The sequence below is a fragment of the Adiantum capillus-veneris genome, chromosome 6, assembly GCF_014529385.1.
Source record: "Adiantum capillus-veneris isolate H3 chromosome 6, ASM1452938v2, whole genome shotgun sequence".
Lineage (NCBI taxonomy): Eukaryota > Viridiplantae > Streptophyta > Polypodiopsida > Polypodiales > Pteridaceae > Adiantum > Adiantum capillus-veneris.
Window position 1 is genome coordinate 119305696 of NC_140936.1, and position 26474 is coordinate 119332169.

Sequence of the window (26474 nt, forward strand, 5' to 3'; positions counted from 1 at the left end):
GATTTCCCACGTTGACGGTTGTCTTTTTTAGTGAAAGATTTGCCAGCAAAATAATCACCAAATTGAATTAACCTAGATAGTACAATTTTTTCAATTTTGCGGCCATCAAACTTGAAAAATGGAAATGATTTTTGACTTATCTTTCCATCTTAATTTACGAGCCATGTTGAGCATAGAATGCACACTTTAAATTTTTAATCATTTGCTCATCTTTAAGGTCTTCATCATGGACTCTTTTGTGTCAATCTGGTTCATTTAAGGCCATGACAATTGCACCAATGCTTGGGGATGGCAACATGGGGCTTGAGGGGGCACCGACGATCTCAAATGGGCAACGCGTTTCATGCTTGTGGATGAAAACGACCACCACAGGTTGGTGGGTGTCAACAACCACGAGACGGGTTGGCATTGCCAATTGCAGTAAATTGGAGGCTGTGTAGGTGCCTCTAACAGCTTGTAAACCTCTAAGTCTCCCAAGCTCATAGAGAGAGAATATTGGTAAGTGCGAATAAGGTAATGCAACACTAGTGATACGATGGCATGGCAGGCTTGTGGCAAAGGCTGTCGCTGAGCATGCGCTAGGCATTCTCCAACCGCTTGCGTAGATCTGCGCTATAGTTTGTACCTCTTGTGTGAGAGTTCCAACTCGGGTGAGGAGATTTAGTTGCGTAGCCAAAGTGAATGTTTTGAACTCATCCGCCCCTCCATTGGAAGTGGGTGGTGCCTAGGTTTGGAGGATTGAGAAATGAGTCTCCAATAATTTGTGTGTAATTTGGATTGTTTTCTCCCACAGATCACACAGATCTCCATTATTTTGCAAAGTACGCTCCACCAATGTGAAGCTTGACCAGATAGATGATTTTTGGTGTACTTAATTTTGTCGGCATAATTGAACCACTTGCACGAACATGCAATTAATTAGCTTTACCGCTTTACTACAATCATTGGTTGGTCACTCCGTATGCTTTTTAACACATGTTGCTGCTGCCGTTTTGTGTGAACCAGAGAGATGGATCAGGAAGCAAAAACAAATGAAATTGCCTGCGGGCTTGCGCCATAGACAAATGCCATTTTCCCCATTTGACATGAACCATTGATGCCAGTTAGGCGTGTGTGTAGTTGAGTTGGCGAATTGTTATTGGCACAAAGAGCCGTCCGTGATGTGCTTAGTCAGTCAGCTTTACCCCCTCGCCCATCCCACGCAGTCGACAAACACACAAAAAGGTTAGCGTGTGATAGGGCTCGAGCTGTTCCCCCTGCATTATACGCAGATGTTCTTCCACCTGTGGTAGACTCATTTGCTGATTTTCGAGCAGTACTGAGACATGATTCGAGCTGCTCCCCCCGCATCATACACAGATGTTCTTCCACATGCAGTAAACTCATTCATTGATTTTCATTTTTAGTTTATTGTAGATAAATGGCTTCCGTCTGGGTGTGACACCGCGAATGCCCAATCAGACTACTTAGGGGCTTGTCCAACGTCCATGTGTGACATAGGCCTTAGAGGTGGGAGTCAATTGGTCCTTGAGGGCCTGAGGCTCCTCTAGCCTAATAGCAACTTCTCAATCGCAACAACTTAGGAATTTGACGGTTGCATACGTCCAGACACGAGGCTTGACCAACATATATGTCGTGATTAGCGGCAACATGGGCGGGGGCCGGGGCCACAGAAGGCTATCGGTCTGCAATCACCACGACAATACACGTTCTGATTCGAGGCTCTCGATCCGTCCCCAACTTCCCGAGCCATTGGCAGCCAGTCCCGCTGTGTGGGTCGTGTGTGTGTGTGTGTGTGTGTGTGAGAGAGTCAGAGAGAGAGAGAGAGAGAGAGAGAGAGAGAGCAGACATGCTTCATCAAGGATTGAAGGCCTTCGATATATATTACCGTGGGGGCCTCGTCAGTTAGTTGATAACAGCAATCCTAGCGCAACATTTGTACGACAAGACTAATAAGGCAAAGGCATCATCCTTGATCTGCATGTTACTCATCGTTTCCACACCATGGGCCCGCCGCACACCCGACCGGCCAGCTTCTTCTGCCCGCTTGATTCGGCCTCGTCATCAGCCAGCAGCAGCTTTAAAAGCCCAAATCCTGCACTGAACGTTGCAAAGCAGCCTATTGTACAGAACGCCCTCGACGTTATAAGGGGGGCCTCCTAAGCCAGCTCTGCGCTGCCTTAATTAGCCTGGATCCCAACACAGAAGAGGGATGGCACTCGCCTCATTAATGTTTTCCCTCCTGCTATTTGGACTGCCCTGCATCTCTTCAGGTTTCATACATTCGGCAATAGCTGCCTCTAATGGCTATGGCTCCCAGGAAGGTGGCAGCTGGAGCGGCGCCCACGCCACTTTTTATGGCGGAAGTGATGCTTCTGGCACCATGGGTGCGTCGTCCCTCATTCTGCATCTTCTTTCATAAGCTTCTGATCTGACCTGCTGTCTTTTCTGCGAGACAATACTATAATATCTGAGATTCTGAGTCAAAATTTACTGCATGCCATAAATATGCATTAAAAGGTTCTTCCACATATTGTTCTAGTTAATGATGTATTGAGCTACATTTTGTTTGCTGTAAACAGGGGCACTACAAGTTTTAGACACTTTTACACCTATGAAAATTGAGTGTGAATATCACTTTTCACACTCTAGAGTGTGAATAACATTTTTTAGACTCAAAAAACTGCCATTCCAATGTAAATATTGTAGTTTTTACATATGAAAATTTTATACATCTTCTTTTTTACACTGAAAAAATTACATATGCTTTTTTATAGCAATGAAAAAAGAATTTCTATGTAAATTTTGTAACTTTTTTATGTGTAAATATTTACACGTGAAGCAAGTCTATGTGTTTTTTTGCAATGAGTATATTTTCTTACCTTCCAGTAGCATTTCAAGGATAATTTTTTAATACAAATATAAACAGTGTGAATTTTTTTCACACATTCATAACCTTCATATATTTTCATCAAATATTTTCATATGCAAAAATTTGTCACTCTTATGTGAGTCCCACTTAAATAATTATAAGTAACTATCTTTCACAATAGCTATTTTTCTCACCATCTATCTTTTTTACTGAGGTTCGTGTGTAAATACAACCTACAAACATACCAGCACCCAAATAACTGGAGGTCAAGAGCATGATTTTTTTCTCCTTCCAAGGTGGATGTTTAAGATGGCTGCTGGTGCTTCCACTGTGGTTTCTCCGTGGAATGACGCCTCTCTTTATACCAATGGCTGTGCATATATGCTTCTCACACTACAAGAGGCTCTTCATATTAGCGATGCTCACACAGCGACGCTTATAGCGACGCTCATAGCGACGCCAGCTGGGGTAAAAAAAATAACCGAGCGCGCCCAAAAACTCAGATCTCAGATCTGAGTTTTTCGGCGCCCTCAAGCAAAGAGCAGGTAACGCTCTCCCTCACTCTCTCTCTCTCTCTCTCTCTCTCTCTCTTTTTCTTTTACACACACACACACACACACACACACACACGAGGAGAGGAAGGAGAGCCAGGTATGCTCCTTCCCTCTCCTCATTCTCATGTTCCCTTCCCCTCTTTCTCTCTCCCTCTCTCTCTCTCTCACACACACACACATACACACACATAGTGTTTTTGAGAGAGAGAGAGAGAGAGAGAGAGAGAGAGAGCGAGAGAGAGTGCAAAAACGCACACACATACATAAACAAAGAATGCACACACACATTGAGAGAGAAAAAGAGAGAGAGAGAGCATGCATAAACAAAAAACGCACGCATTGAGAGAGGAAAAGAGAGAGAGAACATGCATAAACAAAAAACGCACACATTGAGAGAGTAAAAGAGAAAGAAAACATGCATACGATCCAAAAAAACGCACACACATTGAGAGAAAAAGAAAGAGAAACTAAGGGAGCGTCGTAGGAAACTAATTAAAATTAAAAGACCTAAAGATCTAGCCGACGAGGAGTTGAACTGAAGACCTATTATTCAAGAGAGAAATGGCATAATCAATCTATCATACTTGGCATGGGTGATAGAAAGGTTATACCATTTATCTCTTTTTATTGGCACACACATCCACACACGCGCACACACACAGGAAGAAGAGAGTTATAACGTCGTAGGAAACTATCTTAAAAGACGTTAAAGATTAGGTTATATGTAGACTTACATTAAATTAGATTTAGGTTTATTTTTAACTAGATTTACGTTTATTTAAGCTAGATTTAGATTTACGTTATATTAGATTAGATGCGGGTCTCCATAGACTGCGATGCCTGCATGAAGCGGGTGAAGACAGCCCTCAATGGAATATAGGGTATTGCTGCCTTCACTCATGGTGGGCTCCGTCGATCCAAAAGTACTGGTGAAATGTCTTCAGAAGATAGGGAAGAAGGTGGATCTTCAGGGCGGCAAGAGTCACTACATCCCCGACACAATGACCATCTAGACAACCTCTAGTCATTAGACTTACGTTAAATTAGATTTAGCTTTATTTTTAGTTAGATTTACGTTTATTTAGATTTACGCTTATTTACGTTAGATCGAGTCCACGCAAGAATTACTTACGGTTTAGGGTTTAGAGTTAGACGAACAGTGAAAAGATCTACTGTGAAAAGATGTTAAGATGAAGTGAAGTGCTACAGCTAGAGAAGAGGCAAAGGGATTTTGTCCACTACATGCAGTATCATGTAGACGTGGGTGTCTAGATTTCTTGTACCCACAAATATAGGTATTGACCAATAAAGACGAGATTATAACCCAGTGGTTCTGATCTCCGTGCACCTCTAGACCGAGGTGTGCGGGGATTGGACATGACTAGAGAATGTGAGGTAAAGAGAGAGAGAGAGAGAGTGAGAGAGAGAGAGAGAGAGAGAGAGAGAGAGATAAGACGAAGAATGCCAATAGAATATTAAATTTGTTGTCCACGTTATAAGTTTTTTATCCTCATTATGAGTAGCGACGAGGATGTGGGACTGTCCAACCGAAACACCTATCTCTCAACGAGGGTCTTATGTCCTTGTAATCAATGCAAGCATGCTGTGCGACGGACAAGACGTGTTTCTTTGCAGCACGTTCGCGAATTTGGCGAGTTCGATCCATCTATTATAGATCGAGTTGTTGCCAATTATAACTCGTCGGACTCTGACGCTGGCCAACAAGCAGCAATCTTGCAACCCAATAGACGTATTCGCAGGCGCTTTGGTCAAGCAGCATATGTGAGGCCACAAGATGTAGCCTCTGACAGCTCGGGGGATGATCATGCAGAGCACATTCCCAACGAGGCAATGTTTGAGCCCGAGATTGATGAAATGATTGAGACGATCATGGATTCAGAAAGGCTTATCTATGATGATATGAAAAGTGAAGCCGATACATCATTGTATAATGGAGCACGTATGTCTAGATTGAAAGCACTCCTGGTTCTTCTCAACATGCAGGCAAAGTTTGGATGGAGTGACACTAGCGTCACAGCGCTTTTCAGGTGATCTATTACAATTAGTTTACTTTAATAGAACTCTAAATGTATAATGATCTGATAGATTTTTACACGACTGTATCATATTTTTATGTTGTGTAGATTGCTGAAAGAGCACATTCTACCAGCTGACAATGTGATGCCAGATTCCCGAGATGAAGCAAGAAAGATTTTGCGAAACTTGGGGATGGATTACAATTCTATCCACGCTTGTCCTAATGACTGCATTCTTTTCAGAGGGGAATACACAGACATGGAGAAGTGTCCGAAATGTGATTCCGAAAGATATCGAGTAGATCTCCATGGGACAAAAATTCCACAAAAGGTTTTGCGACATTTTCCTTTGCTTCCTCGCATCAAGCATTTCTTCGAATGTAAGTCCATGGCCGCCCTAGCATCATGGCATGAGGAGAATAAATCTTCGGATGGTGTGCTACGAATTCCTGCAGATTGCGCAGCCTGGAAACATATAGATGGAACATGGTCGGATTTTGCCAGGGAAGCACGAAATTTGCGCTTAGGCCTGGCTATGGATGGCGTAAATCCATTTGGTCAAAGATCAACATCTTACAGTGTATGGCCCGTTGTCATCGTCAACTACAACATTCCCCCGTGGTTGACTACGAAGAAGGGGCACCTATGGCTAAGCTTGATTGTGCCAAGGCGATATAAAGTGGGGAATATGGATGTGTATCTTCGTTCACTATTGGAAGAGCTACAACAATTGTGGATTGGCATAGAGGTGGTGGATATGAGCCGACACACAGGACGACGGAATGCTTTGATCAGAGGTATTCTAATGTGGACCATGCATGACTATCCCGGGCTAACAGAATGCTCAGGTGATCTATTGACACTCCTCTCTCAGACACTGTAAATCTTGTTTTTCCCCATAGTTGATCTATTATCATGTGTATACATGCAGGGCTTCAAACAAGCGGATACAGAGCATGTGTCACATGTGGACCTAGACTGAATGCACGTAGGGCACCCTCACTGAAGAAGCAAATCTACGAAGGTCATCAAGCGTATCTTCCGGAGAATCATGTGTTACGCGACGGCTTTTTGGGAAGAGAGCCACCAAGGATGTCTGCACAAGCATGGTTAGAGCAGAAGGAGATGTGCGATGACGGATTGCCTCCAGGGATGAAGAGACTATCTCTATGGTACGAGTTACCATACTGGCCCCGACTCGTGATCAATCACTTGCTCGATCCAATGCACATATTCAAGAATGTGGGTAATCTACTATGGGACCATTTGACCGGCAAGAAAGATACTTTGGGAGCCAGAGTTGACCTTAGAAATGTGGATCGTATGGAGCAATATTGGCCGCAAACAGCGTCTGATGGATCGATAAAACTTCCTAAAGCACCATGGATTTTCACAGGAGCCCAAGAACGCAAAGTAAAAGAGGCCATTCGATCTTTGCGGACCCCCACTGGCGTAATGCACTCGCTCCGAACGTGTTTTACTAAAGAAGGAAAGCTTACCGGTTTGAAGTCACACGATTGGCATAAAATGTGTCAGGTACGTTCATAGTGGACTTTAATATCATTGCATAAAATGTGGACTTTAATATCATTGCTGCACATACTTTACAGTTTATTTTACCGGTTGCCATTGAGGGATGTTTGTCTCTCGACATCCGTAACACAATCTACAAACTTGCAAAGCTGGTGCAATGGATCTCACAAAAGGAGATCGACGTAGACTCCATACCATTCGCCAAACTAAATGCTGCGGAGCTTGTGTGCATGTTTGAGAAACATTTTCCTACTACAATACTAACCATTCAGGTGCATCTTCTTATTCACATAGTTGATGAGGTGGAAATAGCTGGCACAGTTCATTCCAGATGGATGTTCTTCTTAGAGCGTTTCATGAAAACGCTTAAGGGATATGTGCGTCAAAAGGCACGTCCGGAGGGTAGCATGGCAGAAGGTTGGTTGGTATCAGAGTCCCTAGTGTACATTGGAGAGTGGCTAGACGGATTTGATAAATCCCGGGACACGCTATGGCGAACCATAGATGATGAGCGCATATCTGGGATTGTCATGTGCAATCTCGGTGTTGAGAAGAAGATGACGGAAGATCTAGAGACTAAAATCAACCGATTTTGCATGCTTCACAATCCAGTGATGCAAAAGTGGATTTCACAATATGAGGATGCAAAGCAAGAGCGACAAAGGGCACGAATCGAGTGGAGACGGGGAAGACGACCACCGATGCACTATCCAGCGGTTCTGGAGAGCCTACCAACCTTCATGAGCTTAAGATGGTTGCACAACCAATTGAAAAGCACACAACAATGCGGTGACGAAGTGACTGAAGAAGAGTGGGAGTACTCTCGGGGTTGCGCGACCAAGGTAAGTTTGCAATGTACGACTAGCAAGTGACTTTATTTATAAACGTTTGAACGGCCACTCATAATCTTTGTTCGTTGTAGTATAAGTCATACACAGCAGCATGGTGTAAAGGTCGACATTTTAGGGTGGAACGAATCGACAAAAAGCGTTTTACTCAAGATTGTGGAATCATGGCAAAATTTGAACAGTCTAGTCGACGACGTTCCTCTGATGCAGATCCCGTGGTGGCGGAACTCACTTACTTCGGCACGCTGCAAGAGATTTTGAGGATCGATTACAGAGGATTTTTTGTCGACTTGTTCGACGTGCAATGGTTCAAGATAATCATGGAGGGTCGAAACGCTACTGTGCGTAGAGGAGAGTCTGGTTTTCTTGAGGTGGATTCTACTAAGAAATGGACTGACCTAAGAGACACTTTCGTACTACCCGAGCATTGTGAACAAGTAAGTATATAAATAGTTAACATCCCCCTTTTACAAGTTATGTGCTTGAAAGCTCTCATGTAAGTTATGTGGCTCTGACAGGTAGTATTTCATCCTACAAAGTCTACATCAAACTGGTGGTACGTCATAGAGGTAGCCCCTCGTAGTGCAAGGACGTATGAAGGCTACCATGTGCCAATCACAACGACATCAATGGAGGAGATCAGAGAAGATGCTCAATCAGAAGCCGCTGCGGTGGTGCCAGACGAGCATCAAGATGCTACTACTCTATATGGGGTGCATGCAGAGGAGCTACAAAATGAAACAGAGGATATGTGTTTAAACGGTGAGCTCTATATAGATATAGGAAGTTATGCTGAGTTATGCGAGGATGAGAGAGAGATCTCTTAAAGCCACAAATATTGTATTTGAACAATTTTGCTCCGTGCTGTAAAAGCTCTAGCTCTCTAAGTAGCTTCCATGGTGTGTAACGCTCTTTTCTACTCGCGCTCACATCTTTTGATTGAAAATTCTGAGTTTTCGACTTGCCTCTTCTATCACTCGATTCATTGCGTCATTGTATTTATATGCGTCATTACGTCATTGTATTTAATGGTCTTTGCGTCATTGTCTACTCTATTCATTCAATATTAAGTTTAAATATTCGTGTGTTTAATGCAGGTATGGATGATGAGGAGTTTCTTTCTTCTTTGTCACCGCAGCAGAGACAGTGGTACGTGGAGCGTCATCGCTCTGGCGCATCATCGCGCGTTCCTACACCATCCGCATCTCCCTCTCTTTCGGAGCATTCGGCGCGCTCCGAAGCTTCGGCGTCGACGAGACGAGCGTCACACTCGTCTAGACACCGGCGCTCTAGTGGTGGCGGTGGCGGTTGTTGTGGGGATTCCGCCACCGATGCCTCCACACCGCCTCGTGTTCGACGAGGCTCTTTACCCTCCCCTTCTTTGCCCGCCCCCACACCAGCCACAGCATCGCCGTCTACGTCAGGTTTTGCACGACTGACTGTTCCTAGAAGCTACACACCTCTACCTACTCCGCCAGGAGCCACCCCACTCGACACTCCTCGCTTCGGCGCCCAGACGCCGATGGAGACACCTGACGTCCGTACCCCCATCGACACGCCGCTAGAGACCCCTGCCGGGACACCCAGGTTCACGCGTCACCGGCCAGAGGGCTTGCCTTACTCCGTCGACATCAGCGGCGGCATCATCATGGATGATGACGGCAAGAAGGTGATCTCGCGCATGCGTGGTCTTTGCTCTCAGCTGTTTAGACACTATATACTAAACAAATGGAGTGAAGTACCAAGTGATTTAAAAAACAGAGTCATCAGCATACTTCATGATGAGTTTCCCGTTCCAACACGGGATCAGCGCTTCAATGAAGACCTGATGAAGATTCGAATTGGCGAATACTGCAAACACAAGCGTTCCGAAGTGCAAAAAGCAATCAAGAATGGGTGGAATAGGCCAGATTGGCTGGCCAAAGAAGATTGGAAGAATGCGAAGAAAGCAGCGCGCGAGAATCCCGACAAGTGGAAGCAACAAAAGGATGCAGCCAGAGCGCGAGTAGAGGCAGGGAGCTCGCACCACTTGGGGAGCGGTGGATGGGCATCATTTGAGGCCGATTTTGTAAGTCTTTTCACATTGCTCTTTATGCATGTTCGATAGTTTAGGGTTTATGAGTTTTTTAGTTCTAACATAATGAAATCTTTGTATGTTTTGACAGTGGTCGATGACAGGACGTGATCCCACACCGTACGAGCGCGAGTACGCAGGCAGGAAGGGCTTAAACGCCCTGATGGACATTCTCAGTTCTCGCGGCGGCATGGTTAGTATTAGGGTTTACTCTTTTTTATTTTTTGTATTGTTTTATAAATGTCGTTATATGTTTATACTTACTGAAAGCTGTCTTATTGTCTTTTTTTGCAGAATCCGACAGATACGCCGCTTGGACGCGATGAGACGTCTGATTAGACGACGTCAGTTTAGCCGTAGCTAGATAGCATTAGTTTAGGGTTTCTCATAGCTTATGTATCATGAGACGGATTTTATACGTCTTTTTGAACCATGTATATTATTACATTTGTCACCGCAATTCCTTTTGCCAATCAATTCTTTATGCCTATGATGTTGTACAATTGTCATTATTACATTTGCCAATCAATTCAGTTTGTCTATGATGTGTACAATTGTCAATTTTGCAAACAATGCGTCTTGTGGGTGACAATTTTTGGTCTATTATTTACCTTTGCACTTTTTTTAAAAAGTGAATCAAGTACAATATGGTTGATGGGTGGCAGGGTATTCAATGCCCTGCCACCAAAAAAATATTCTCTCAGGCGTCGCTATAAGCGTCGCTATTTATGGCTCTGTAGCGTCGCTATATGCGTCGCTATACTCTTCTGTGAGAGCGTCGCTATCTGCGTCGCTATAGGCGTCGCTATATAGCGACGCTCATAACGACGCCTATAGCGACACAGATAGCGACGCTCTCGTAGCGACGCTTTTAGCGACGGTTATAGCGACGCCGGGGGTTATAAAAACCCAGTGTATTTCCGTCGCTAAGAGCGTCACAAGAGCACACAACCTCTTGTAGTGTCATGCTATGCTCCACCACCATCTAGTAGCTTTGGGAAGGGCTTGACACATGCACAGATCTCTCGACACCATGTCAAAAGGGCTTCTACCTCAACCTGTGAATAGAGCGTATTTCGATATGATTTAAGTTGTCTTCACATTGCTTGATGATGTGGTAGAGAGCTTCAACATGACCTACTGTGCCCACCATAGGGTGCGACGTTGTTGGGGTGGTTGTCCACCATACGTGTGGGCAATGTAGAGAGATAATAATGTTTAGGGCTTAAATTAAACACCAAATTCAAGTCTTGCACGTCTATTTTTCATGGCTTGTGTTTTTTAATTCTAAATAATTACCACAAGAAATAATGACATATATATCTCTTCTTTGTCCACTTTTCATAGCTTCAAATCTTTTCTAATTTTAGGTGAGCACAGATCTCTTCCTTTGTTTGTCTCTCCAATTACGAGAGAGAGAGAGAGAGAGAGAGAGAGAGAGAAATGAAATGAAATGTTATATTAACGTCTTCAAAAGGCCACAATGACCAATGAGACCTGAAAGTTACAAAGTGGTGGATCTGATACAAAGTCAGAGTAACAAAATAAAATAACCTAACAACAGTACAAAACAAAGATATATACTATGGGGTCCTAAGTTGGTTGATGTGAGTCAGACAAAAAACTAAGCAGAATAATGGGCGGCTTGTTGGGATAGCTGAATCACAGGAGATCTAGCATCGGTCGTTGGCGAAATCTCATGAAATGAAATGTTATATTAACGTCTTCAAAGGTCCATAATGACCTATGAGACGAGAGAGAGAGAGGGGGGGGGGGGGGGGGGGGGGAAGAGGGAATGGTGCTATATTACAATCAAAAGGCTCATGTGACACCAAAGCAATAAGTATGGCTACTCAATTTTATGCTTCAAGAAATGGCTCCCCATTATAACCATAACACATGAAATACAAGTCAGGAAAACCGTGGGCCGCTTTCACCAAAATGAGTATCCACTTGCTATCTACAAAATCACCCGATGAACTGAGGTTTCTAAAGTGAAAAAGTCTTTAAAGGTTGAAAAAGTGAGCACTCCAATGAGTGACCCTATCAAGAATTTCTTATTCCTCTCTTAAAACAAGTAGGCATGACATTTGCATCATTGGCATTTTGAATTGGAGACCATTCATGAAGCACCTCCAAACATGTTTCCAAATCCTGCCACTTGTTTTCTCCTTGAACATTCCAATAATCCGTGGTTGGATCCCTCCTCAAAAACCCTAGCTTGACTGATTTTTGTTTTGTATTTATATTGAACACGATAGCAACCTTGAAAGATGGAGTAGACATGGAGGAGCTGCTTACAACCAATACTACATCTCCTATTTCCACCCATGGCCGTGCACATCCAACCTTGCCAGGTTGTAGCAACCAAGTTCAAAAAATGGTGTCGCTCATTTCATATATCACCTTGTTCTGGGTATTGCGCAAGGGTAGAAAGAAGCACTTGTGTAGTATGGTGTATGTTGGTAAAAGACACTTCTTTTTGCGAGAAAAATCCACATCACTGATCACTCTCATCCCAGTGACCTTATCAAGTTGAAGAGCATCTATTCCCTTGCCTCCATTTATAAACTCCCCAATCAAGAACAACTCAATGCCTCTGTTATGCTCATGTGACAAGAAACCGGTGATCTTGCATACACCCCTTGCTTTATTTTGATGTTCTAAATTAGTATTTCTGCCTAAAGTGATCACCACATTGTCTTTTGCTTCATATCGCTCGCCGCATATGTATACTTTTGAGTAGGAAAATCCCTCTAGATGAATATATTGTTGGCCCCAATAACTCTTCAAAGAAATTATCTCCCAACCTTCAAGAGCCCTTTTTGTTGCTTTCAAACCATGTAGAGCGATTCCCTTTCTCTGAATCATGCTCAAGCAATGACATGGGCCAAGCCTTTGAGCATTCTTGTACAATTGTGTTGCTTGACCTTCAGAGGATGCAATTGCTAAGCACAACAGATGCCATCTTTCACAAGTTCCTAGCTCCATGCTAGCCTTTGAAAAACCTTGCGGCAATAAAAGAGTCTCATGTATGCATGAGAGTATCCTCTCTGAAGGTGACAATCCATCCTTCTCAATCTCCAACTGTTGCAAGGTTCTTGATAAAAGCGCTCGAGTGTGATAATGAGTGTACGTTAACTCATTGAACATGTTATTGGTTGGAATCTCTACAATTCCCAACACGTTTCTCTCAAACTGGTAGCACCAAAGTCCATCATGGCTACTGTGGCGTATTATGTCATCAAACAACTCTCCAGAACCTATATACAAAGATTGACGTTATTTTAGGTCTCCATGTTATATAAGGAGTGCTTATTATATTTGTGGTGAATAGAAACATACACACCTGCCACGTGCTCTAGAGGAGAAACAGTCTCTCCTCCCTCTTCATCCATAATAATTCTCCATGCTGAAAGTAGTTTTCGGGTAGCATTGATGGTATCCAAAGTCCAACCATGAGTACGTGTGTAGTTGTAGAAGATATGAGCTACGTCAACCAAAATCATTCCCACATCTCTCAATGTCTTCTCAATGTCTGGAACATTATTTAAAATGTGTGGTAAACACCATTGAATAAACTTTTGATGCTCTTCTGCAATAAAATTTCCGTGGTGTCTAGTAGCATGCAACGGCCATCGTCCACTTCTGCGAAGTGTTCGGGGAATTGCAGCAGTAACTTCATATATTGCATGAGTGATGGATGTTTTCATGCCATTGCTAGCCTTTAAAAATAGCTGTTTAGTATACTTCTTGAAAATGTTCAGTGCAAGAATGTGCATCACATCATACACAAGATCCAAACTAATATCAAAGCCATAGAGATGGTACAACCTCCAGAGTGGTGATTCTCCTGTTAGTCCTGCATTGGATAGAGTAGCGTTATACTCCTCCTTCGTTTGTTTTTGTCTTGAAAGTCTCATAGCTTCAAACATCTCTGTTGCAGTCCTCTTTTCTAGTGGGTAGCGAGCAATATATTTATTCTTTGTGTATACGTACTTTGGAATGCATACCCCTTGAGTGATTTGCTTCATGTGAGGCTTATCCCGTCTACACCCGTTCTTGCCCCCATCCTTCAAACATCCTAGTTTACACTGGGCTGGGTGATCGCCTGTCCATGACATGAGAATTGCCCTTAGAATGCAAGAACGATATGCTATGTCCAAAGAGTTGTCAAATATGGCCGTTGGTGGATAGTTAAAATTGATGGAGAACCCATCAACAAAAGCCGACTCAAGTTCACATATTAAAGGCTCTAAAAGGTATGGAAGAATATTTCCATGTTTCTTTTCTAACTTCAATAAGCTGAGTGGAAAAAATAGCACTGGCAAAGGTCCAATAATTGAGTTTTTGCCACCGTTGAGGACCACCACTTCAACAACCCCACTATCTTTCGGCTTGGTTGAAGCCGTTTGAAAGCCATCCCAATGGCACATGAGTGCAAAATTTCGAGGATCCCCCTAAAAAAACATGAAAGTTATGGGCATGATAAACATTGCTAAGATGAATACTATTCAAATTGATTGCAATATTGTCTCACCTTGACCATTCTTCTTGGCACTTTGATATTTGTTGCACAATGTGAGCATAAGAACTCATATTCCTTGGTAATCTCATTCCAATTGTTGTTTAGCTCCGGACTACGCAAGGCGGTTGGAAAAGTCCGATAATACATGGCACAAAAACTATTGGGACACTTAGCTGGAATCTCCCACTCTTTATGTGGGTTCCAAAAGTCTTTGCACATTCTTATTTTTTCCCCATCCCAGTAATCGTTGATAACATTGGTAGAGGTTGAACTGTCTGCTTGCCAATTACTTCTTGCCCGCCACATTGTAAGAAAATCATGACAAAACTCCTCGCACTGACATAGAAGACGCAATTGCTCGATAAACGAGATGTACTCAAATCGCACCATGTTTTTTCGCTCCTTGCCACAGACATCACAACGTCCACAGCATGTCTCACAATTTCTCTTGTGCTTATTCCTTGAAGAGGACGGAGAACATGTACATGGTAAAACATTCCCCACGTATATATCCTCTGCATCCGGGGGGAAAAGAGTGGGCTTGTGTTGTTTTTCATCCTTGCCTATACAAAGTCGCCACTGTGCAGTTTTTAAAAGCCCCTTCTCTTTATATCGAGCAAACACCTGCGTAATAGTTTGTGGTAAGGTGCTGTCTACTCCTGGAAAGTCTTTATCCATGACAATTTCTAAGAGTGACCTATTCTGCCTTTTTTTCATAGACCGTTTTCCCTTTCCCTTTCTATTTGGGGGGAATATCATTCTCAATATTACATCTTGTGCAAGCAAAGGTGAATGAAAACTATCCAGATTGGATTGTAGGCTCAACACCCAGCTCTCAAGCTCACCCCGCAAAAGGGAACCTCTCTCTGAGGATGAACATGCCAATACTTGATCGCTATCCTCAACACATGGCTCCATTAGTCCTACATCACATAAACATACACAATTTGCTCACTTTGCTTGGTAGGTTGATTAAAAAAAATGGAAACAAAATGTATAAACCACTCTTCAAATATACAAATTGAAATTGAATAGAAAAAGGTTGTGTCCATCAATCACAATTCAAAGATACATACTCACATACAAAATGAATGAGCAAAAAACAATCATATTTGTCTTATAAAGTCAATGAAGTTGATGTCTCATGCCATCTAAACCTCTAACAGATCGCCTATCTGAGAGAGGCAATGTTCATGGCACCTCTCATCAATCTCAATACTCACACAATACTGGTCTAAGACCTCACACACTTTGGCCATATTTCCGACCCCAACAAAACAATCTATTATGATTTCCCCTTCTTGAGTGCAGAGTGAAACTAGGAAACCACAAAAGTTTGTGTGTCTCTCAGCTGCACCACGCAAGGCATTGCCGTCTTCATCTAGTGTCGGGTTTAGCTTCCCTGTTGGTAGCTCCACAAATGTATCAGACTTGTTGTCGAAAGATCCCTTCATGACTTTTTGTAATGCTTGCTCCCAATTTAATTCACGTGTACAATCTGGATGGGCAAAGAATGTAATCACTAAAGTGGAAACCTGCAAGGTAGCATTAAGAGAGTAAATTATTAGAGCTTAACCTATAAAAACTCTACAACCATAATCCTCAAGTGGTTTTGACTTACCTCTTCTACTTTCCCACGAACGATCCTTTTGCATTGGGTTGTAGTTTCCAAGAACATACTATGTACATACTGAAGTTTGGATTGCCCCATCACACGTGACACAATTTCAAATTGATGCTCAATACCACTAGTAGTAACAAAGAAACCATCATGGCTCAAGAACTCTGATGCAATGGTAACTGACGCCTTTAGCTTTTCTGAATCCCATTCATTCCAAGCTGGCAGTTCATCCTCCTCTTCAAATGGGTACAAGCCAGATGGAAGATCTGCCCATACAAGAGAGACAAGTGCATCCTCATAGAATCCACCTTGGGCTTGAAGTTTCTCTATAAACCGTCGTATCATTACTGCATCTGAGTCTTCAGGGCCATTAAATGTATCAATTGCAATATGCAATATATCAGCATGTACAGGGAGATGAAATGGCACAAAAGCCTCCGGTGCATCCTTATCTTCATTTTCCCTTTGTGTTCGCGTAGTGTTGCCCTTCAGCTTTTTTTGTGGTGGTGTTTTCTTTGTTTTTCTATGCTTTCCTTCCAAGTTATTACCTCTTTTCTTCTCATTGGTACCCTTACCCTTGCGATCTGGACTTTGCACTACCTCTTTAAGAGTACCCTTACCACATCTGGTACCTAGCTTGCCAGGAGACTTTATTGTATCCTTTCCACTCTTGTCAATCTTGTTGTGAGGGCTCCTTGTGTCCTTTCCACTTCTCCTTTCCCTTGTGTTTGTCACTGTGTCTTTCTTTGGAGTGCCGTGAGGGCTCCTTATATCCTTGCCACTACCACTACCACTTTCCTTTGCATTTGTTGTTGTATATTTCTTTGAAGTGCTCGTTGCAACTACTATTGGCTTGCACATAAGGCCTGTTTCCAAACCATGCAAAAAAAACATAAGTAGTGACTACTAAGCTCATCTAATATATTTTATTGAAATGCATTGAACTCACGTGTATGTATTTCTGTCTCCTCGGCTGGATATTCACCTTCCAAATACTCTAAGAACCATGGCACCTCATAGAGATCCTTAGGAAGAGTCCTATTTGCATCGAGCCATGAACGTGGGTACAATGATTTATATCCCAGAGATGAAACAACCTTCCACTCTTCAACGCTTGGCCGGAATTCCTTGGATTTGACTGTTTCTCAATAATTCCGCGAACCACCTATAGAAAGACTTGGATCACCAATAAAAGTTGGAAAAAAGCCATTGATACATACATTATCTAGATCTAAAAATAAAACAAAGAGATTACCTATAGGCAAACCGTCTTGCGGTTTGCTCTAGGAAAGGCATGTTCTCTCTTTGGATCCCCGGTGCAAGCTTTGGAAGATGTTTAAATGAATAGCGAAGATGGACCTTTTGACACTTATCAAAAAAATCTCTTATTATTGAACTCCACGAGATGTATGAAACCTCGTCAGCCTCTCTTATTAAATCAATTGCTCTCTCCACTATGCACTCCCAATAAGAGTAGCATGCAATATATGAGCGCCAGTCTTTGTCGCCCCCTTCGAAGCCCCATGCTCTTCCAATATCCTTGTTTAGAATGCGATCTAAAACAAAAAATTTTCTGCACTTGAAAAGTCATACAAATCAGTGATATGCATGCCAAAGGAACATATTAAACAAAAATACTTGAAACTACCTTTCTGGAGGAAGCGGTGTTCGTGTCACTGTAAGCAGTTTGTCCAAAGTTACGTTGTGATCGCTCTCCCAATCTAGATTGCAAATTTATTAACCCACTCCTCCCCAAGGGCTGGGTTTGCCACTGCCACAAGCTTGAATCCTTTCTTCCCTTTGAAATGTTGTTCCACCTCGCGGATGGTTTGCTTGTACAATGCTTTATACGCCGGGTCATCTTTGGGGACAACCACCTCTTCTAATCTCTTTGAGAGCTCCAATTTGAATTCACTCTACATCAAAGTTGAGCATGTAAGGTTGAGCATAACATGAACTAAAAGAAATAAACAAAGAAGGTTATGAATGGCCATACAGAGTAGATAAGTTGCATGAGGAGGCCAAGTGGTATAGTCCACCAAATCCAGGGATGCCCCCTCTTGTCTTCAGAAAATTCTGCCTCTACCTCCTGTAGTGCCTCTTCATCAAAATATTTCTTCCAGCTATTTTCATTTCCAAGGGCAAGCCTTCTTATCAAGTGGATCTCGCTTGCAAGCGTCCTCTTGATATGTGTTTGTGTCAAACTAGCAAAACAATTCCATACATATTAGGGTTTTATGATATGATTTGCCTCTATAACTCAAAATACATCCCAAGGTACCTTTCTCACCTATTAAGACAATCCAACGCAAACAACATAGAGCATTCTTCATCTTCCGAGAAGGCAGTGATTGTACACTTAACACGTACAAACTTTGAGGCATCATCATGGCAAGCTTCACAAGATTAATTCACCACATTAATAAATTATAGTAAATAGGACACATACATATTGAGGTAACAAAATAATTTCTCACCTGAATTGACTTCTCTTGTCCAAGCCTTCAAACGATGATTTCCATCCCATACCACCAACTTTCGACCAACAAGATGTGCCCATGATTGAGATGCAAGCAACTCTCGATCAAACTGCCGATTCACCTCCCCCCAATAGGACTCATCCCATTCTTTTTCTTCCTGCTCACTTACTCGAATTATGTCGCCATTGGCCATTTTTTCCGAGACAATAAAATCTGCAAGAGTTGGCATGTAACCATGATGCCTAAACTTATGTGCCAAGTCATCAATATTGTTTCCCCTTGTGAGACGGACAGCTTCGTGACCATGAAGTCGGCACAAGGGAACCCAAGGAAGTGCTTCCTCACGTTGAATTACCTCGTGCTTGGCCATCCAATTCTCCAAGAACTTTGTGTCGAGCTCAACGTATCTGCCCGTCGCCTTGACAACTAGCTGGGAAGATTGCAACCCCTCTTGGGTCGCACCTCTCACAACCTTGACTAGATCAGTTCCGACACCTTGCGAGCCCTCTTCCATGACCCTTTCGGAACTTTGAATGTATTCAGTCAAGATATTCAACAATGAGAATTTAACATAAAGTACTTATAGCTCTCCCAAATTCATTTTGAGCGTCTCTTTTTGTACCCGGATATGGTATTGATTCACAAGTTTGAGTCGGTTTAGTCTCATAGGTCATTTAGGCCACTTGAAGACGCTAATATATCATTTCATCTCTCTCTCTCTCTCTCTCTCTCTCTCTCTCTCTCTCTCTCTCTCTCTCTCTCTCTCTCTCTCTCTCTCTCTCTCTCTCTCTCTCTCTTTCTATCTCCCATTGTATGAGTGATCACAAAGATCCCACAAAATACTAGCTAGTAGCACTCCCAAATTCAGCTTTTAGCATCTCTTTTTGTACCGCGACATCGTATTAGATTCACAAGTTTGTGTCCGTTTGGTCTCATAGGTCATTTTGGCCAGTTACAGACGCTAATATATCATTTCATCTCTCTCTCTCTCTCTCTCTCTCTCTCTCTCTCTCTCTCTCTCTCTCTCTCTCTCTCTCTCTCTCTCTCTCTCTCTCTCTCTCTCTCTCTCTCTCTCTCCCCCATTGTATGAGTGATCACACAGATCCCAAAAAATACTAGCTAGTAGCACTCCCAAATTCATTTTTTAGCATCTCTTTTTGTACCGAGACATCGTATTAGATTCACAAGTTTGTGTCCGTTTGGTCTTATAGGTCATTTTGGCCACTTGAAGACGCTAATATATCATTTCATCTCTCTCTCTCTCTCTCTCTCTCTTTCTATCTTCTCTCTCTCTCTCTCTCTCTCTCTCTCTCTCTCTCTCTCTCTCTCTCTCTCTCTCTCTAGTTGCCACATGTGACCAACACTACCATAAGACTTTCTGTCACCCAAGTAGAACTGACTGCACCATGATTTAGACACATATAGTTTGCATATTGTTGAGCCATGAGGTCCATCACCATCCAATCGTATGGCTCTCTCTCTCTCTCTCTCTCTCTCTCTCTCTCTCTCTCTCTCTCTCTCTCTCTCTCTCTCTCTCTCTCTCTCTCTCTCTCTCTCTCTTTTCGCTTACGAGGCTTAGGGTGGGTCAACAAACTTGCCTCTATGCGCAAGAGATCAAAGCACCGGACTTCGCGCACCTTCGATCGCGCACGCTGATTTTAAAACGCCACGCTGAAGCTGCAGCCCGACCCTAATCGTTACTAAATTATTGAGTTTTTAAAACTCTTCAAAAGCTCAAAAGCAGCGAGCTGCGCCAGTATAAGGGATACCCGTTTTTAAAAATCTTCAAAAACAAAGCAGTAGCACCCGGCGCTACTGCTAAAGAAAAAAACGCAATCTCGTTTTGGCGGGTCCCTCACTCCCCTCGTGCGTAATGATCACACGGACGTTCAATTAGATTTGCAGCAGGATCGAAAAAATCTCACTCTCAACTGGCCGCCCTGGCGAACTGCAGCTCCAATTAGCTGGTCTTCTCGCGAGCGCAACCTCTGCTTATACGTCGTCATCCTGCAGTGGCCATCGACCTTGCAGCGCAGTGGCCATCGATCACGGGTACACGCCATGTTCGTTGTTTCTGTGCGCAGCCAGTATTAGTTATACTGCGTAGCACTGGGTTGTGTAGCAGGGCCAGTATTAGTTATACTGCGTAGTTATGTTAACGTCTTCAACAAACCATAGTGACCTATATTGAGAGAGAGAGAGAGAGAGAGAGAGAGAGAGAGAGAGAGAGAGAGAGAGAGAGAGAGAGAGAGAGAGAGAGAGAGAGAGAGAGAGAGAGAGAGAGAGAGAGAGAGAGAGAGAGAGAGAGAGAGAGAGAGAGGTGGGCATTCGTGTGTGTGTGTTACAGAGAGAAGGGAGTGGAGAGCCTCAGCGAGGATGGTAGTTGGGGTGTTTCTGGCAGGATTGCTGATGACCATAGGGAATAGGGGCCAGGTGGAGGGAGCCGTCGATTGTAAGGCAACATCGCTGGTTGCTTGGTGTGTTAGAGAGAGAGAGCGAGCGAGAGAGAGAGAGAGAGAGAGAGAGAGAGAGAGAGAGAGAGAGAGAGAGAGAGAGAGAGAGAGAGAGAGAGAGAGAGAGAGAGAGAGAGAGAGAGAGAGAGAGAGAGAGAGAGAGAGAGAGAGAGAGAGAGAGAGAGAGAGAGAGAGAGAGAGAGAGAGAGAAATGAAATGAAAGGATATATTAACATTTTCAATAGGCGCAAGAGAGAGAGAGAGAGAGAGAGAGAGAGAGAGAGAGAGAGAGAGAGAGAGAGAGAGAGAGAGAGAGAGAGAGAGAGAGAGAGAGAGAGAGAGAGAGAGAGAGAGAGAGAGAGAGAGAGAGAGAGAGAGAGAGAGAGAGAGAGAGAGATGAAATGTTATATTAACATCTTCAAAAGGCCATAGTGACCTATGAAACCAGAAAGTTACAAGGTGGTAGATCTGATACAAAGTCAGAGTAACAAAGAGAGAGGAGGTGTGAGAGGCGACAACGCTAACAGCGGTAGCCATGGTGACCCCCCTCGTCAAGCCCAGGATTGTGTCGAAGTGTGTAAATAAGTTCAAGCGCGCCCACAGTGATCGCAAGATCTATGTCAAGCCAAGCTGGCGTAGACCAAAGGGTATTGATTCGCGTGTCAGGAGGAAATTCAAAGGGTGCATTTTGATGCCTAACATTGGGTATGGCTCAAACAAGAAGACAAGGCATGTGCTACCCAATGGTTTCACGAAGTTTTTGCTGGACCTTCTTATGATGCACAACAGGAAGTTTTGTGCTGAGATTGCTCACAATGTTTCCACTTTGAAGCGGAAATCAATTGTGGAGCGAGCCACTCAGCTCAACATTGCAGTTACTAATGGTTCTGCCAGGCTTCGTAGTCAGGAGGATGAGTAGGTGCTGCCCGGTCCTAATGATCACAACATTAAGGATGAGATAATTTAAGAAATTTTAGAATTGTAATTTTGTGTTTGTGATAGCCATGCTCTGTTGTATTGGTTTTGGAATATTCAATATCAATGATCATGTTCTCGAAAGAGAGAGAGAGAGAGAGAGAGAGAGAGAGAGAGAGAGAGAGAGAGAGAGAGAGAGAGAGAGAGAGAGAGAGAGAGAGAGAGATGAAAATGAAATGAAATGTTATATTAACGTCTTCAAAAGCCCAAAGTGACCTATGAGACCAGAGCGTTACAATGTGGTGGATCCGATACAAAGTCAAAGTAACAAAATGAGAGAGAGAGAGAGAGAGAGAGAGAGAGAGAGAGAGAGAGAGAGAGAGAGATCCCATAGTTATTTCAATTGTGCTTAATTGGTAATTTTCTCTTACAGATCTCGTGCTCTTTCATCAAAACATGGAGAAGGAGTGCTTAGAAGGCATCACTCGCTGGAATGCAAGGGAAGTTACTCAATTTGTTAATGGCTACATAGGTTCGGATCGATACACACGCACCATACTCAAGAGTAACATCAACGGAAGCAGTCTTCTATATATGTCTGTGCCTTCATGGGAAGCTTTGGGAGTGGACATACCCGGACACCGAGTTGCATTGTATAGTTGGGCACAAGAGAAATTGTTGACCTCGAAGATTTCCTTTTCGCAAGAGAAGCATGGCCATGATAATGACAAGGTGTCTACTTCAATATTAAATTTGCAGGATGAACAGGCTCTTATCCAAAGCAAGCCACCAACCAAGCAACAAGTGCCTCTCTCTCAGCCTCCCCCACCAACTTTGATCCCAAAGAATGCTGAAGAGAAGTCCTTTCTTAGAAAGAATTATAGTTGGGAACACAGTAGATATAACAAAAATTTAGAGAATATCCGAAAATGGGCTGAGAATGGTCTGGGTATATTCAGTATAGAAAAATTCATAAATGCTGACCTAAGTAAAGACAAGGAGATGAGAGAACAGATCGAAGACTTTATACGGCGCAAAAGGAAGACATTGATATCTTTTGGAGGCACTGGGGACAAAGATGGTGAGTACATGTCAGAGAAAGTGATCTTTCAAAAGGTAAATCAGCACAGACGCTATTTGCGATTAAAAGCTATGTCATTCTCTGGTGAAAAGAGCAGGGGGTATCGTTCTCTAATCATTGATTTGGAGGACAAAGAAAATCAAACTCAAGATAGCTTAGATAGTATGGAAGCACCAAGAAGCCTTGTGGATAATCAAAAGGGATACCAACGGAGTGTGAGCTCTCCTAAAAGTGTCGCAACCATGGATGATGAGTGTTATGTTCCTGCAGGATCTCACGAGATGGTCTCCATCATGGGCTCATCTCAAATCCTCTCACATGAGAACATCAGTTGTAGATATGGCTTGTTTCCTCAAGGTGTGCAACAACAGTATGTCTTTATTCCTTTCTTAGATGGAGATACCAAGGAGATTTCCATTGGTACAATCTTTTCAAAGTCTTGTGATGGAAATACCTATGCAAAGTGGAAGGTGGAAATAGAATCTATCAACCAAGATGCACATGGATGTTATATCCCTGGAAGCATTATGCAGGTGTCATGTTTGCATGTTGTAAGTATCTCTTTTGAATGTGATATCCAATGTACAATTGTTTCAAAAAATGAGAGCTTTAAACTAACAAAAAATGCCTTGTGTTTAGGGACAAGTCATAGAAGTTCCTATTGTGTATTTAAAAATGCTTGAAAGTAAATCCTCCTTGGAATTACTTGTAAGTCTCACCTTTTCTTTGGATTTGAATTTCAATTAAGTTCTCTTTTTTGGGACTATTAATAAGGTAGTTTCAGCCTTCCAAGGAGGACAACCCTTCCTTCTCTTCACAAAAACGCTCAAGTGTGCACTCAACCACCGGCGAAGGTGCGAAGGAGTGCTATGAAGCACCAATAGAGGTACTCGGTTCTTCTCAGTTTTATTTTAATTTTGCTTACATAGACCTAAGTTCCTAAAGACCACATTTTTACATTTCAAGGCTAGTAACACTCCAAACGGGTCATCCACATACATGCAATCGAGCAGCATATCTCCTGAGTATAAGTTGGGACATTCACAAAAAACTAAGGAGGTCAATGTATAGCCTTTATTTTGTTTAGACTTTGATTTAATTTAGCAATCTTGTTCCCTCTACAATTTCTTTTTTCCACTCCCCTAGGTTACAGTGCTACCTATCAATGGATCTTTCACAAAATTCCAATTACCATCCTCTTGTGGCAAGAATGATTCTTGGCATGACAACGTTATTGATCAGGTTTGCTTAGTAGAGTTGTAAGGTTTTGTACATTGAGATTTTGTAGCAAATTTTAAAGTATTCAAGAAATTGTTTGGAATATTTATCTACTTTGTATATTTGTGTTTATAGAATTTTGGGAATGACTCTCCTCTAACTGCAAATTTACCTATTGACTTGGATCAATTAAACGAAGAAGTTAGAGAGGTAAATTGTGATCTTTTCCACAAAATTAATCACATGCAATTCCTCAAATTGGCTATGTTTAATGATGTTGGTGTGTAGTCAACATGGAAGATGTTTGATATGGTGGAAACAAGTGAAGACCATGGCATATCAATCATCAAGAATTTTGTAAGGACTTCTTTGTATTATTGATTACGTCATGGGTTGAGACCTACTTTTTTGCTTATAGATGATAGTTAATATAGGTGTTTAACCATGCATTGGTAGACCTTGATGACAAAGGTGATATGGAGATATCTAGAGGGGTAAACTTCTTTGGTTTTTCCTCTTATTGAGCTAAATCTTGTGACTTGCATGTTCATATCAATTTTATTTTAGAATGATGATGCTACACCACCCATTAACATATCAAAAAAGAAGCCAAAGGTCATGTGCTTAAATGAGATCGTGGTAAGTGTCTTAAACTCAAAGTGTGAAGATTTTTTTAAATCTATTATGGTGTTTGAATGATACCTATATTTTTTCTTTTAGTGTGGAAACAAAGATAAAGAAAATATACCCTCAAAGAAAAAGGTTAGAGACTGGTGATTTGATGTCATTAAAGGACGTCTCCCTTGAAAGGGATCAAGAAAATCTTGTTTTTGCAGGCTTTGAAGGATCTCACAAACAAGAAATCATCTAGCAATGCCGCCGTCATTTCAAGGGTCTGCTCATTGTCAACTCTTTGGTAGAGACTTTAAATCTCTATTTTGTAATGATTTTGAGATGGAATGGTTTTTGTAGCATGAAGCAAGAGAAAATGGAAAAGCTAAAAGACTTTCCAAAGTTCCTGCTAGATACAAAGAGAACACCTCTACCCTGGTACAAGCCCTTTTGTTGGTATACTGATCTAATCAAGCATTTTGAGGGTTGTGAAATTTTTTATTTATTGCAGGTTTGCAACTCAAAAAAGAGGAATTTGAATCCTTCTCATAACAACGTCACATTATCGCCTCATGTATTGCTACTAACATCTTTGGTCTTGTAAATGAGCACGTTGCATTGCAAATTCAATAGATTTTTTATGAAGGTCCTTACATGAGTGTGACATACCTTTTGCAGAATAAGGCACTTAAGAAGACAACAAAAGAAGCGATAGCTTTGAAACTGATGGGAGAGCACAACATAGACCTCATGTATAAGCGGCTAGCTGACTTTTTAAAAGAGCTGCAATGGACTACGCCGAAGGAATCATTTGATTTCAAGAAAGAATGCCAAGATTCAGAGGCATTGGATGTTTTAGTGTCTTGGGCCATTGGGCAAAACAAGATTAAGCTCAAAGACACTAATGCTAAAGATATGGGTCAGGATGAAGTTGAACTTGTGTAAATCAAGTTCACTATGGAACCTTGGTTATATATGTTGTCTCTATTTTGACAAAATTTTTGGCTAGTTTGGCATGTAATGCGCAAGCGCATATCCGAATTATAAAGCTATAAAAGATTTTGTGGGACAAGTTATAATCGATATTATTTCAAAGCATTATTGCTCTTGTTGCGGTCTTGAATGTTTTGATGTATGCTAATTGATTGGCCACTATTAGCATTTTTCATACTATAGAACTATCCATAAAAGATGTTTGATTTGAGGTTATCTCCATAATTTCGATACTGTTATGCGTACAAGATAGATAAATTTATAGCTATGAAACTACATTAATTAGAGGTGTTGAATGTTTCTAACATGTACACTTTTTAAGTGTGAATAATATCGCTACAAAAAGATTATATGTGAGAATAAGATCCTTTTGTCATTGTGAAGTGAAAAAGATTTACCCTATTCAATTTTTTTCAATGACGGTGACAATTAATGTCTCTCTTTTGCATAGATAATCAGGGCAAGGTTCCAATGTATTAATTTTTTCCACTAGTTTTCTACCTATCCAATGTATTAATTAGCTTGTAAAAAATTACAACTTAAGAATGAAAATTTTTCGATGTCAAAAGTGGAAATAATTTACACTCAAGATTGATAATTCTCTCGGTTAAGAGTGAAAATATTTATCATTACAAGATGTATGAGTGAAAAATATT

The 26474-nt window shown here is 42.0% G+C and overlaps 1 protein-coding gene and 3 pseudogenes across 1 annotated transcript; 3 read left to right on the forward strand and 1 right to left on the reverse strand.

Moving 5' to 3' along the window:
* Nucleotides 1-2117: 2117 nt before the first annotated feature.
* LOC147456161 (expansin-A2-like) overlaps nt 2118-26474 on the forward strand; it is a 30885-nt pseudogene continuing 6528 nt past the window's right edge.
* Nucleotides 7322-10013, forward strand: LOC147456162 (uncharacterized). The gene is made up of 2 exons (XM_086515412.1): nt 7322-8605; nt 8941-10013. The coding sequence occupies exons 1-2, from the start codon at nt 8473-8475 to the stop codon at nt 9948-9950; spliced, it is 1143 nt and encodes a 380-aa protein (XP_086371538.1). The 5' UTR covers nt 7322-8472; the 3' UTR covers nt 9951-10013.
* LOC147456163 (uncharacterized) lies at nt 11964-12788 on the reverse strand (annotated as a pseudogene).
* Nucleotides 21535-21935, forward strand: LOC147456164 (large ribosomal subunit protein eL32z pseudogene; annotated as a pseudogene).

What these genes read in the sequence shown, in the direction of transcription:
- LOC147456162 (XM_086515412.1), top strand. Translation starts at nt 8,473, where the DNA reads ATGGAGGAGATCAGAGAAGATGCTCAATCAGAAGCCGCTGCGGTGGTG. An exon ending in AGAGGATATGTGTTTAAACG is followed by an intron (nt 8,606 to 8,940) that starts GTGAGCTCTATA and finishes TGTTTAATGCAG; the next exon opens with GTATGGATGATGAGGAGTTT.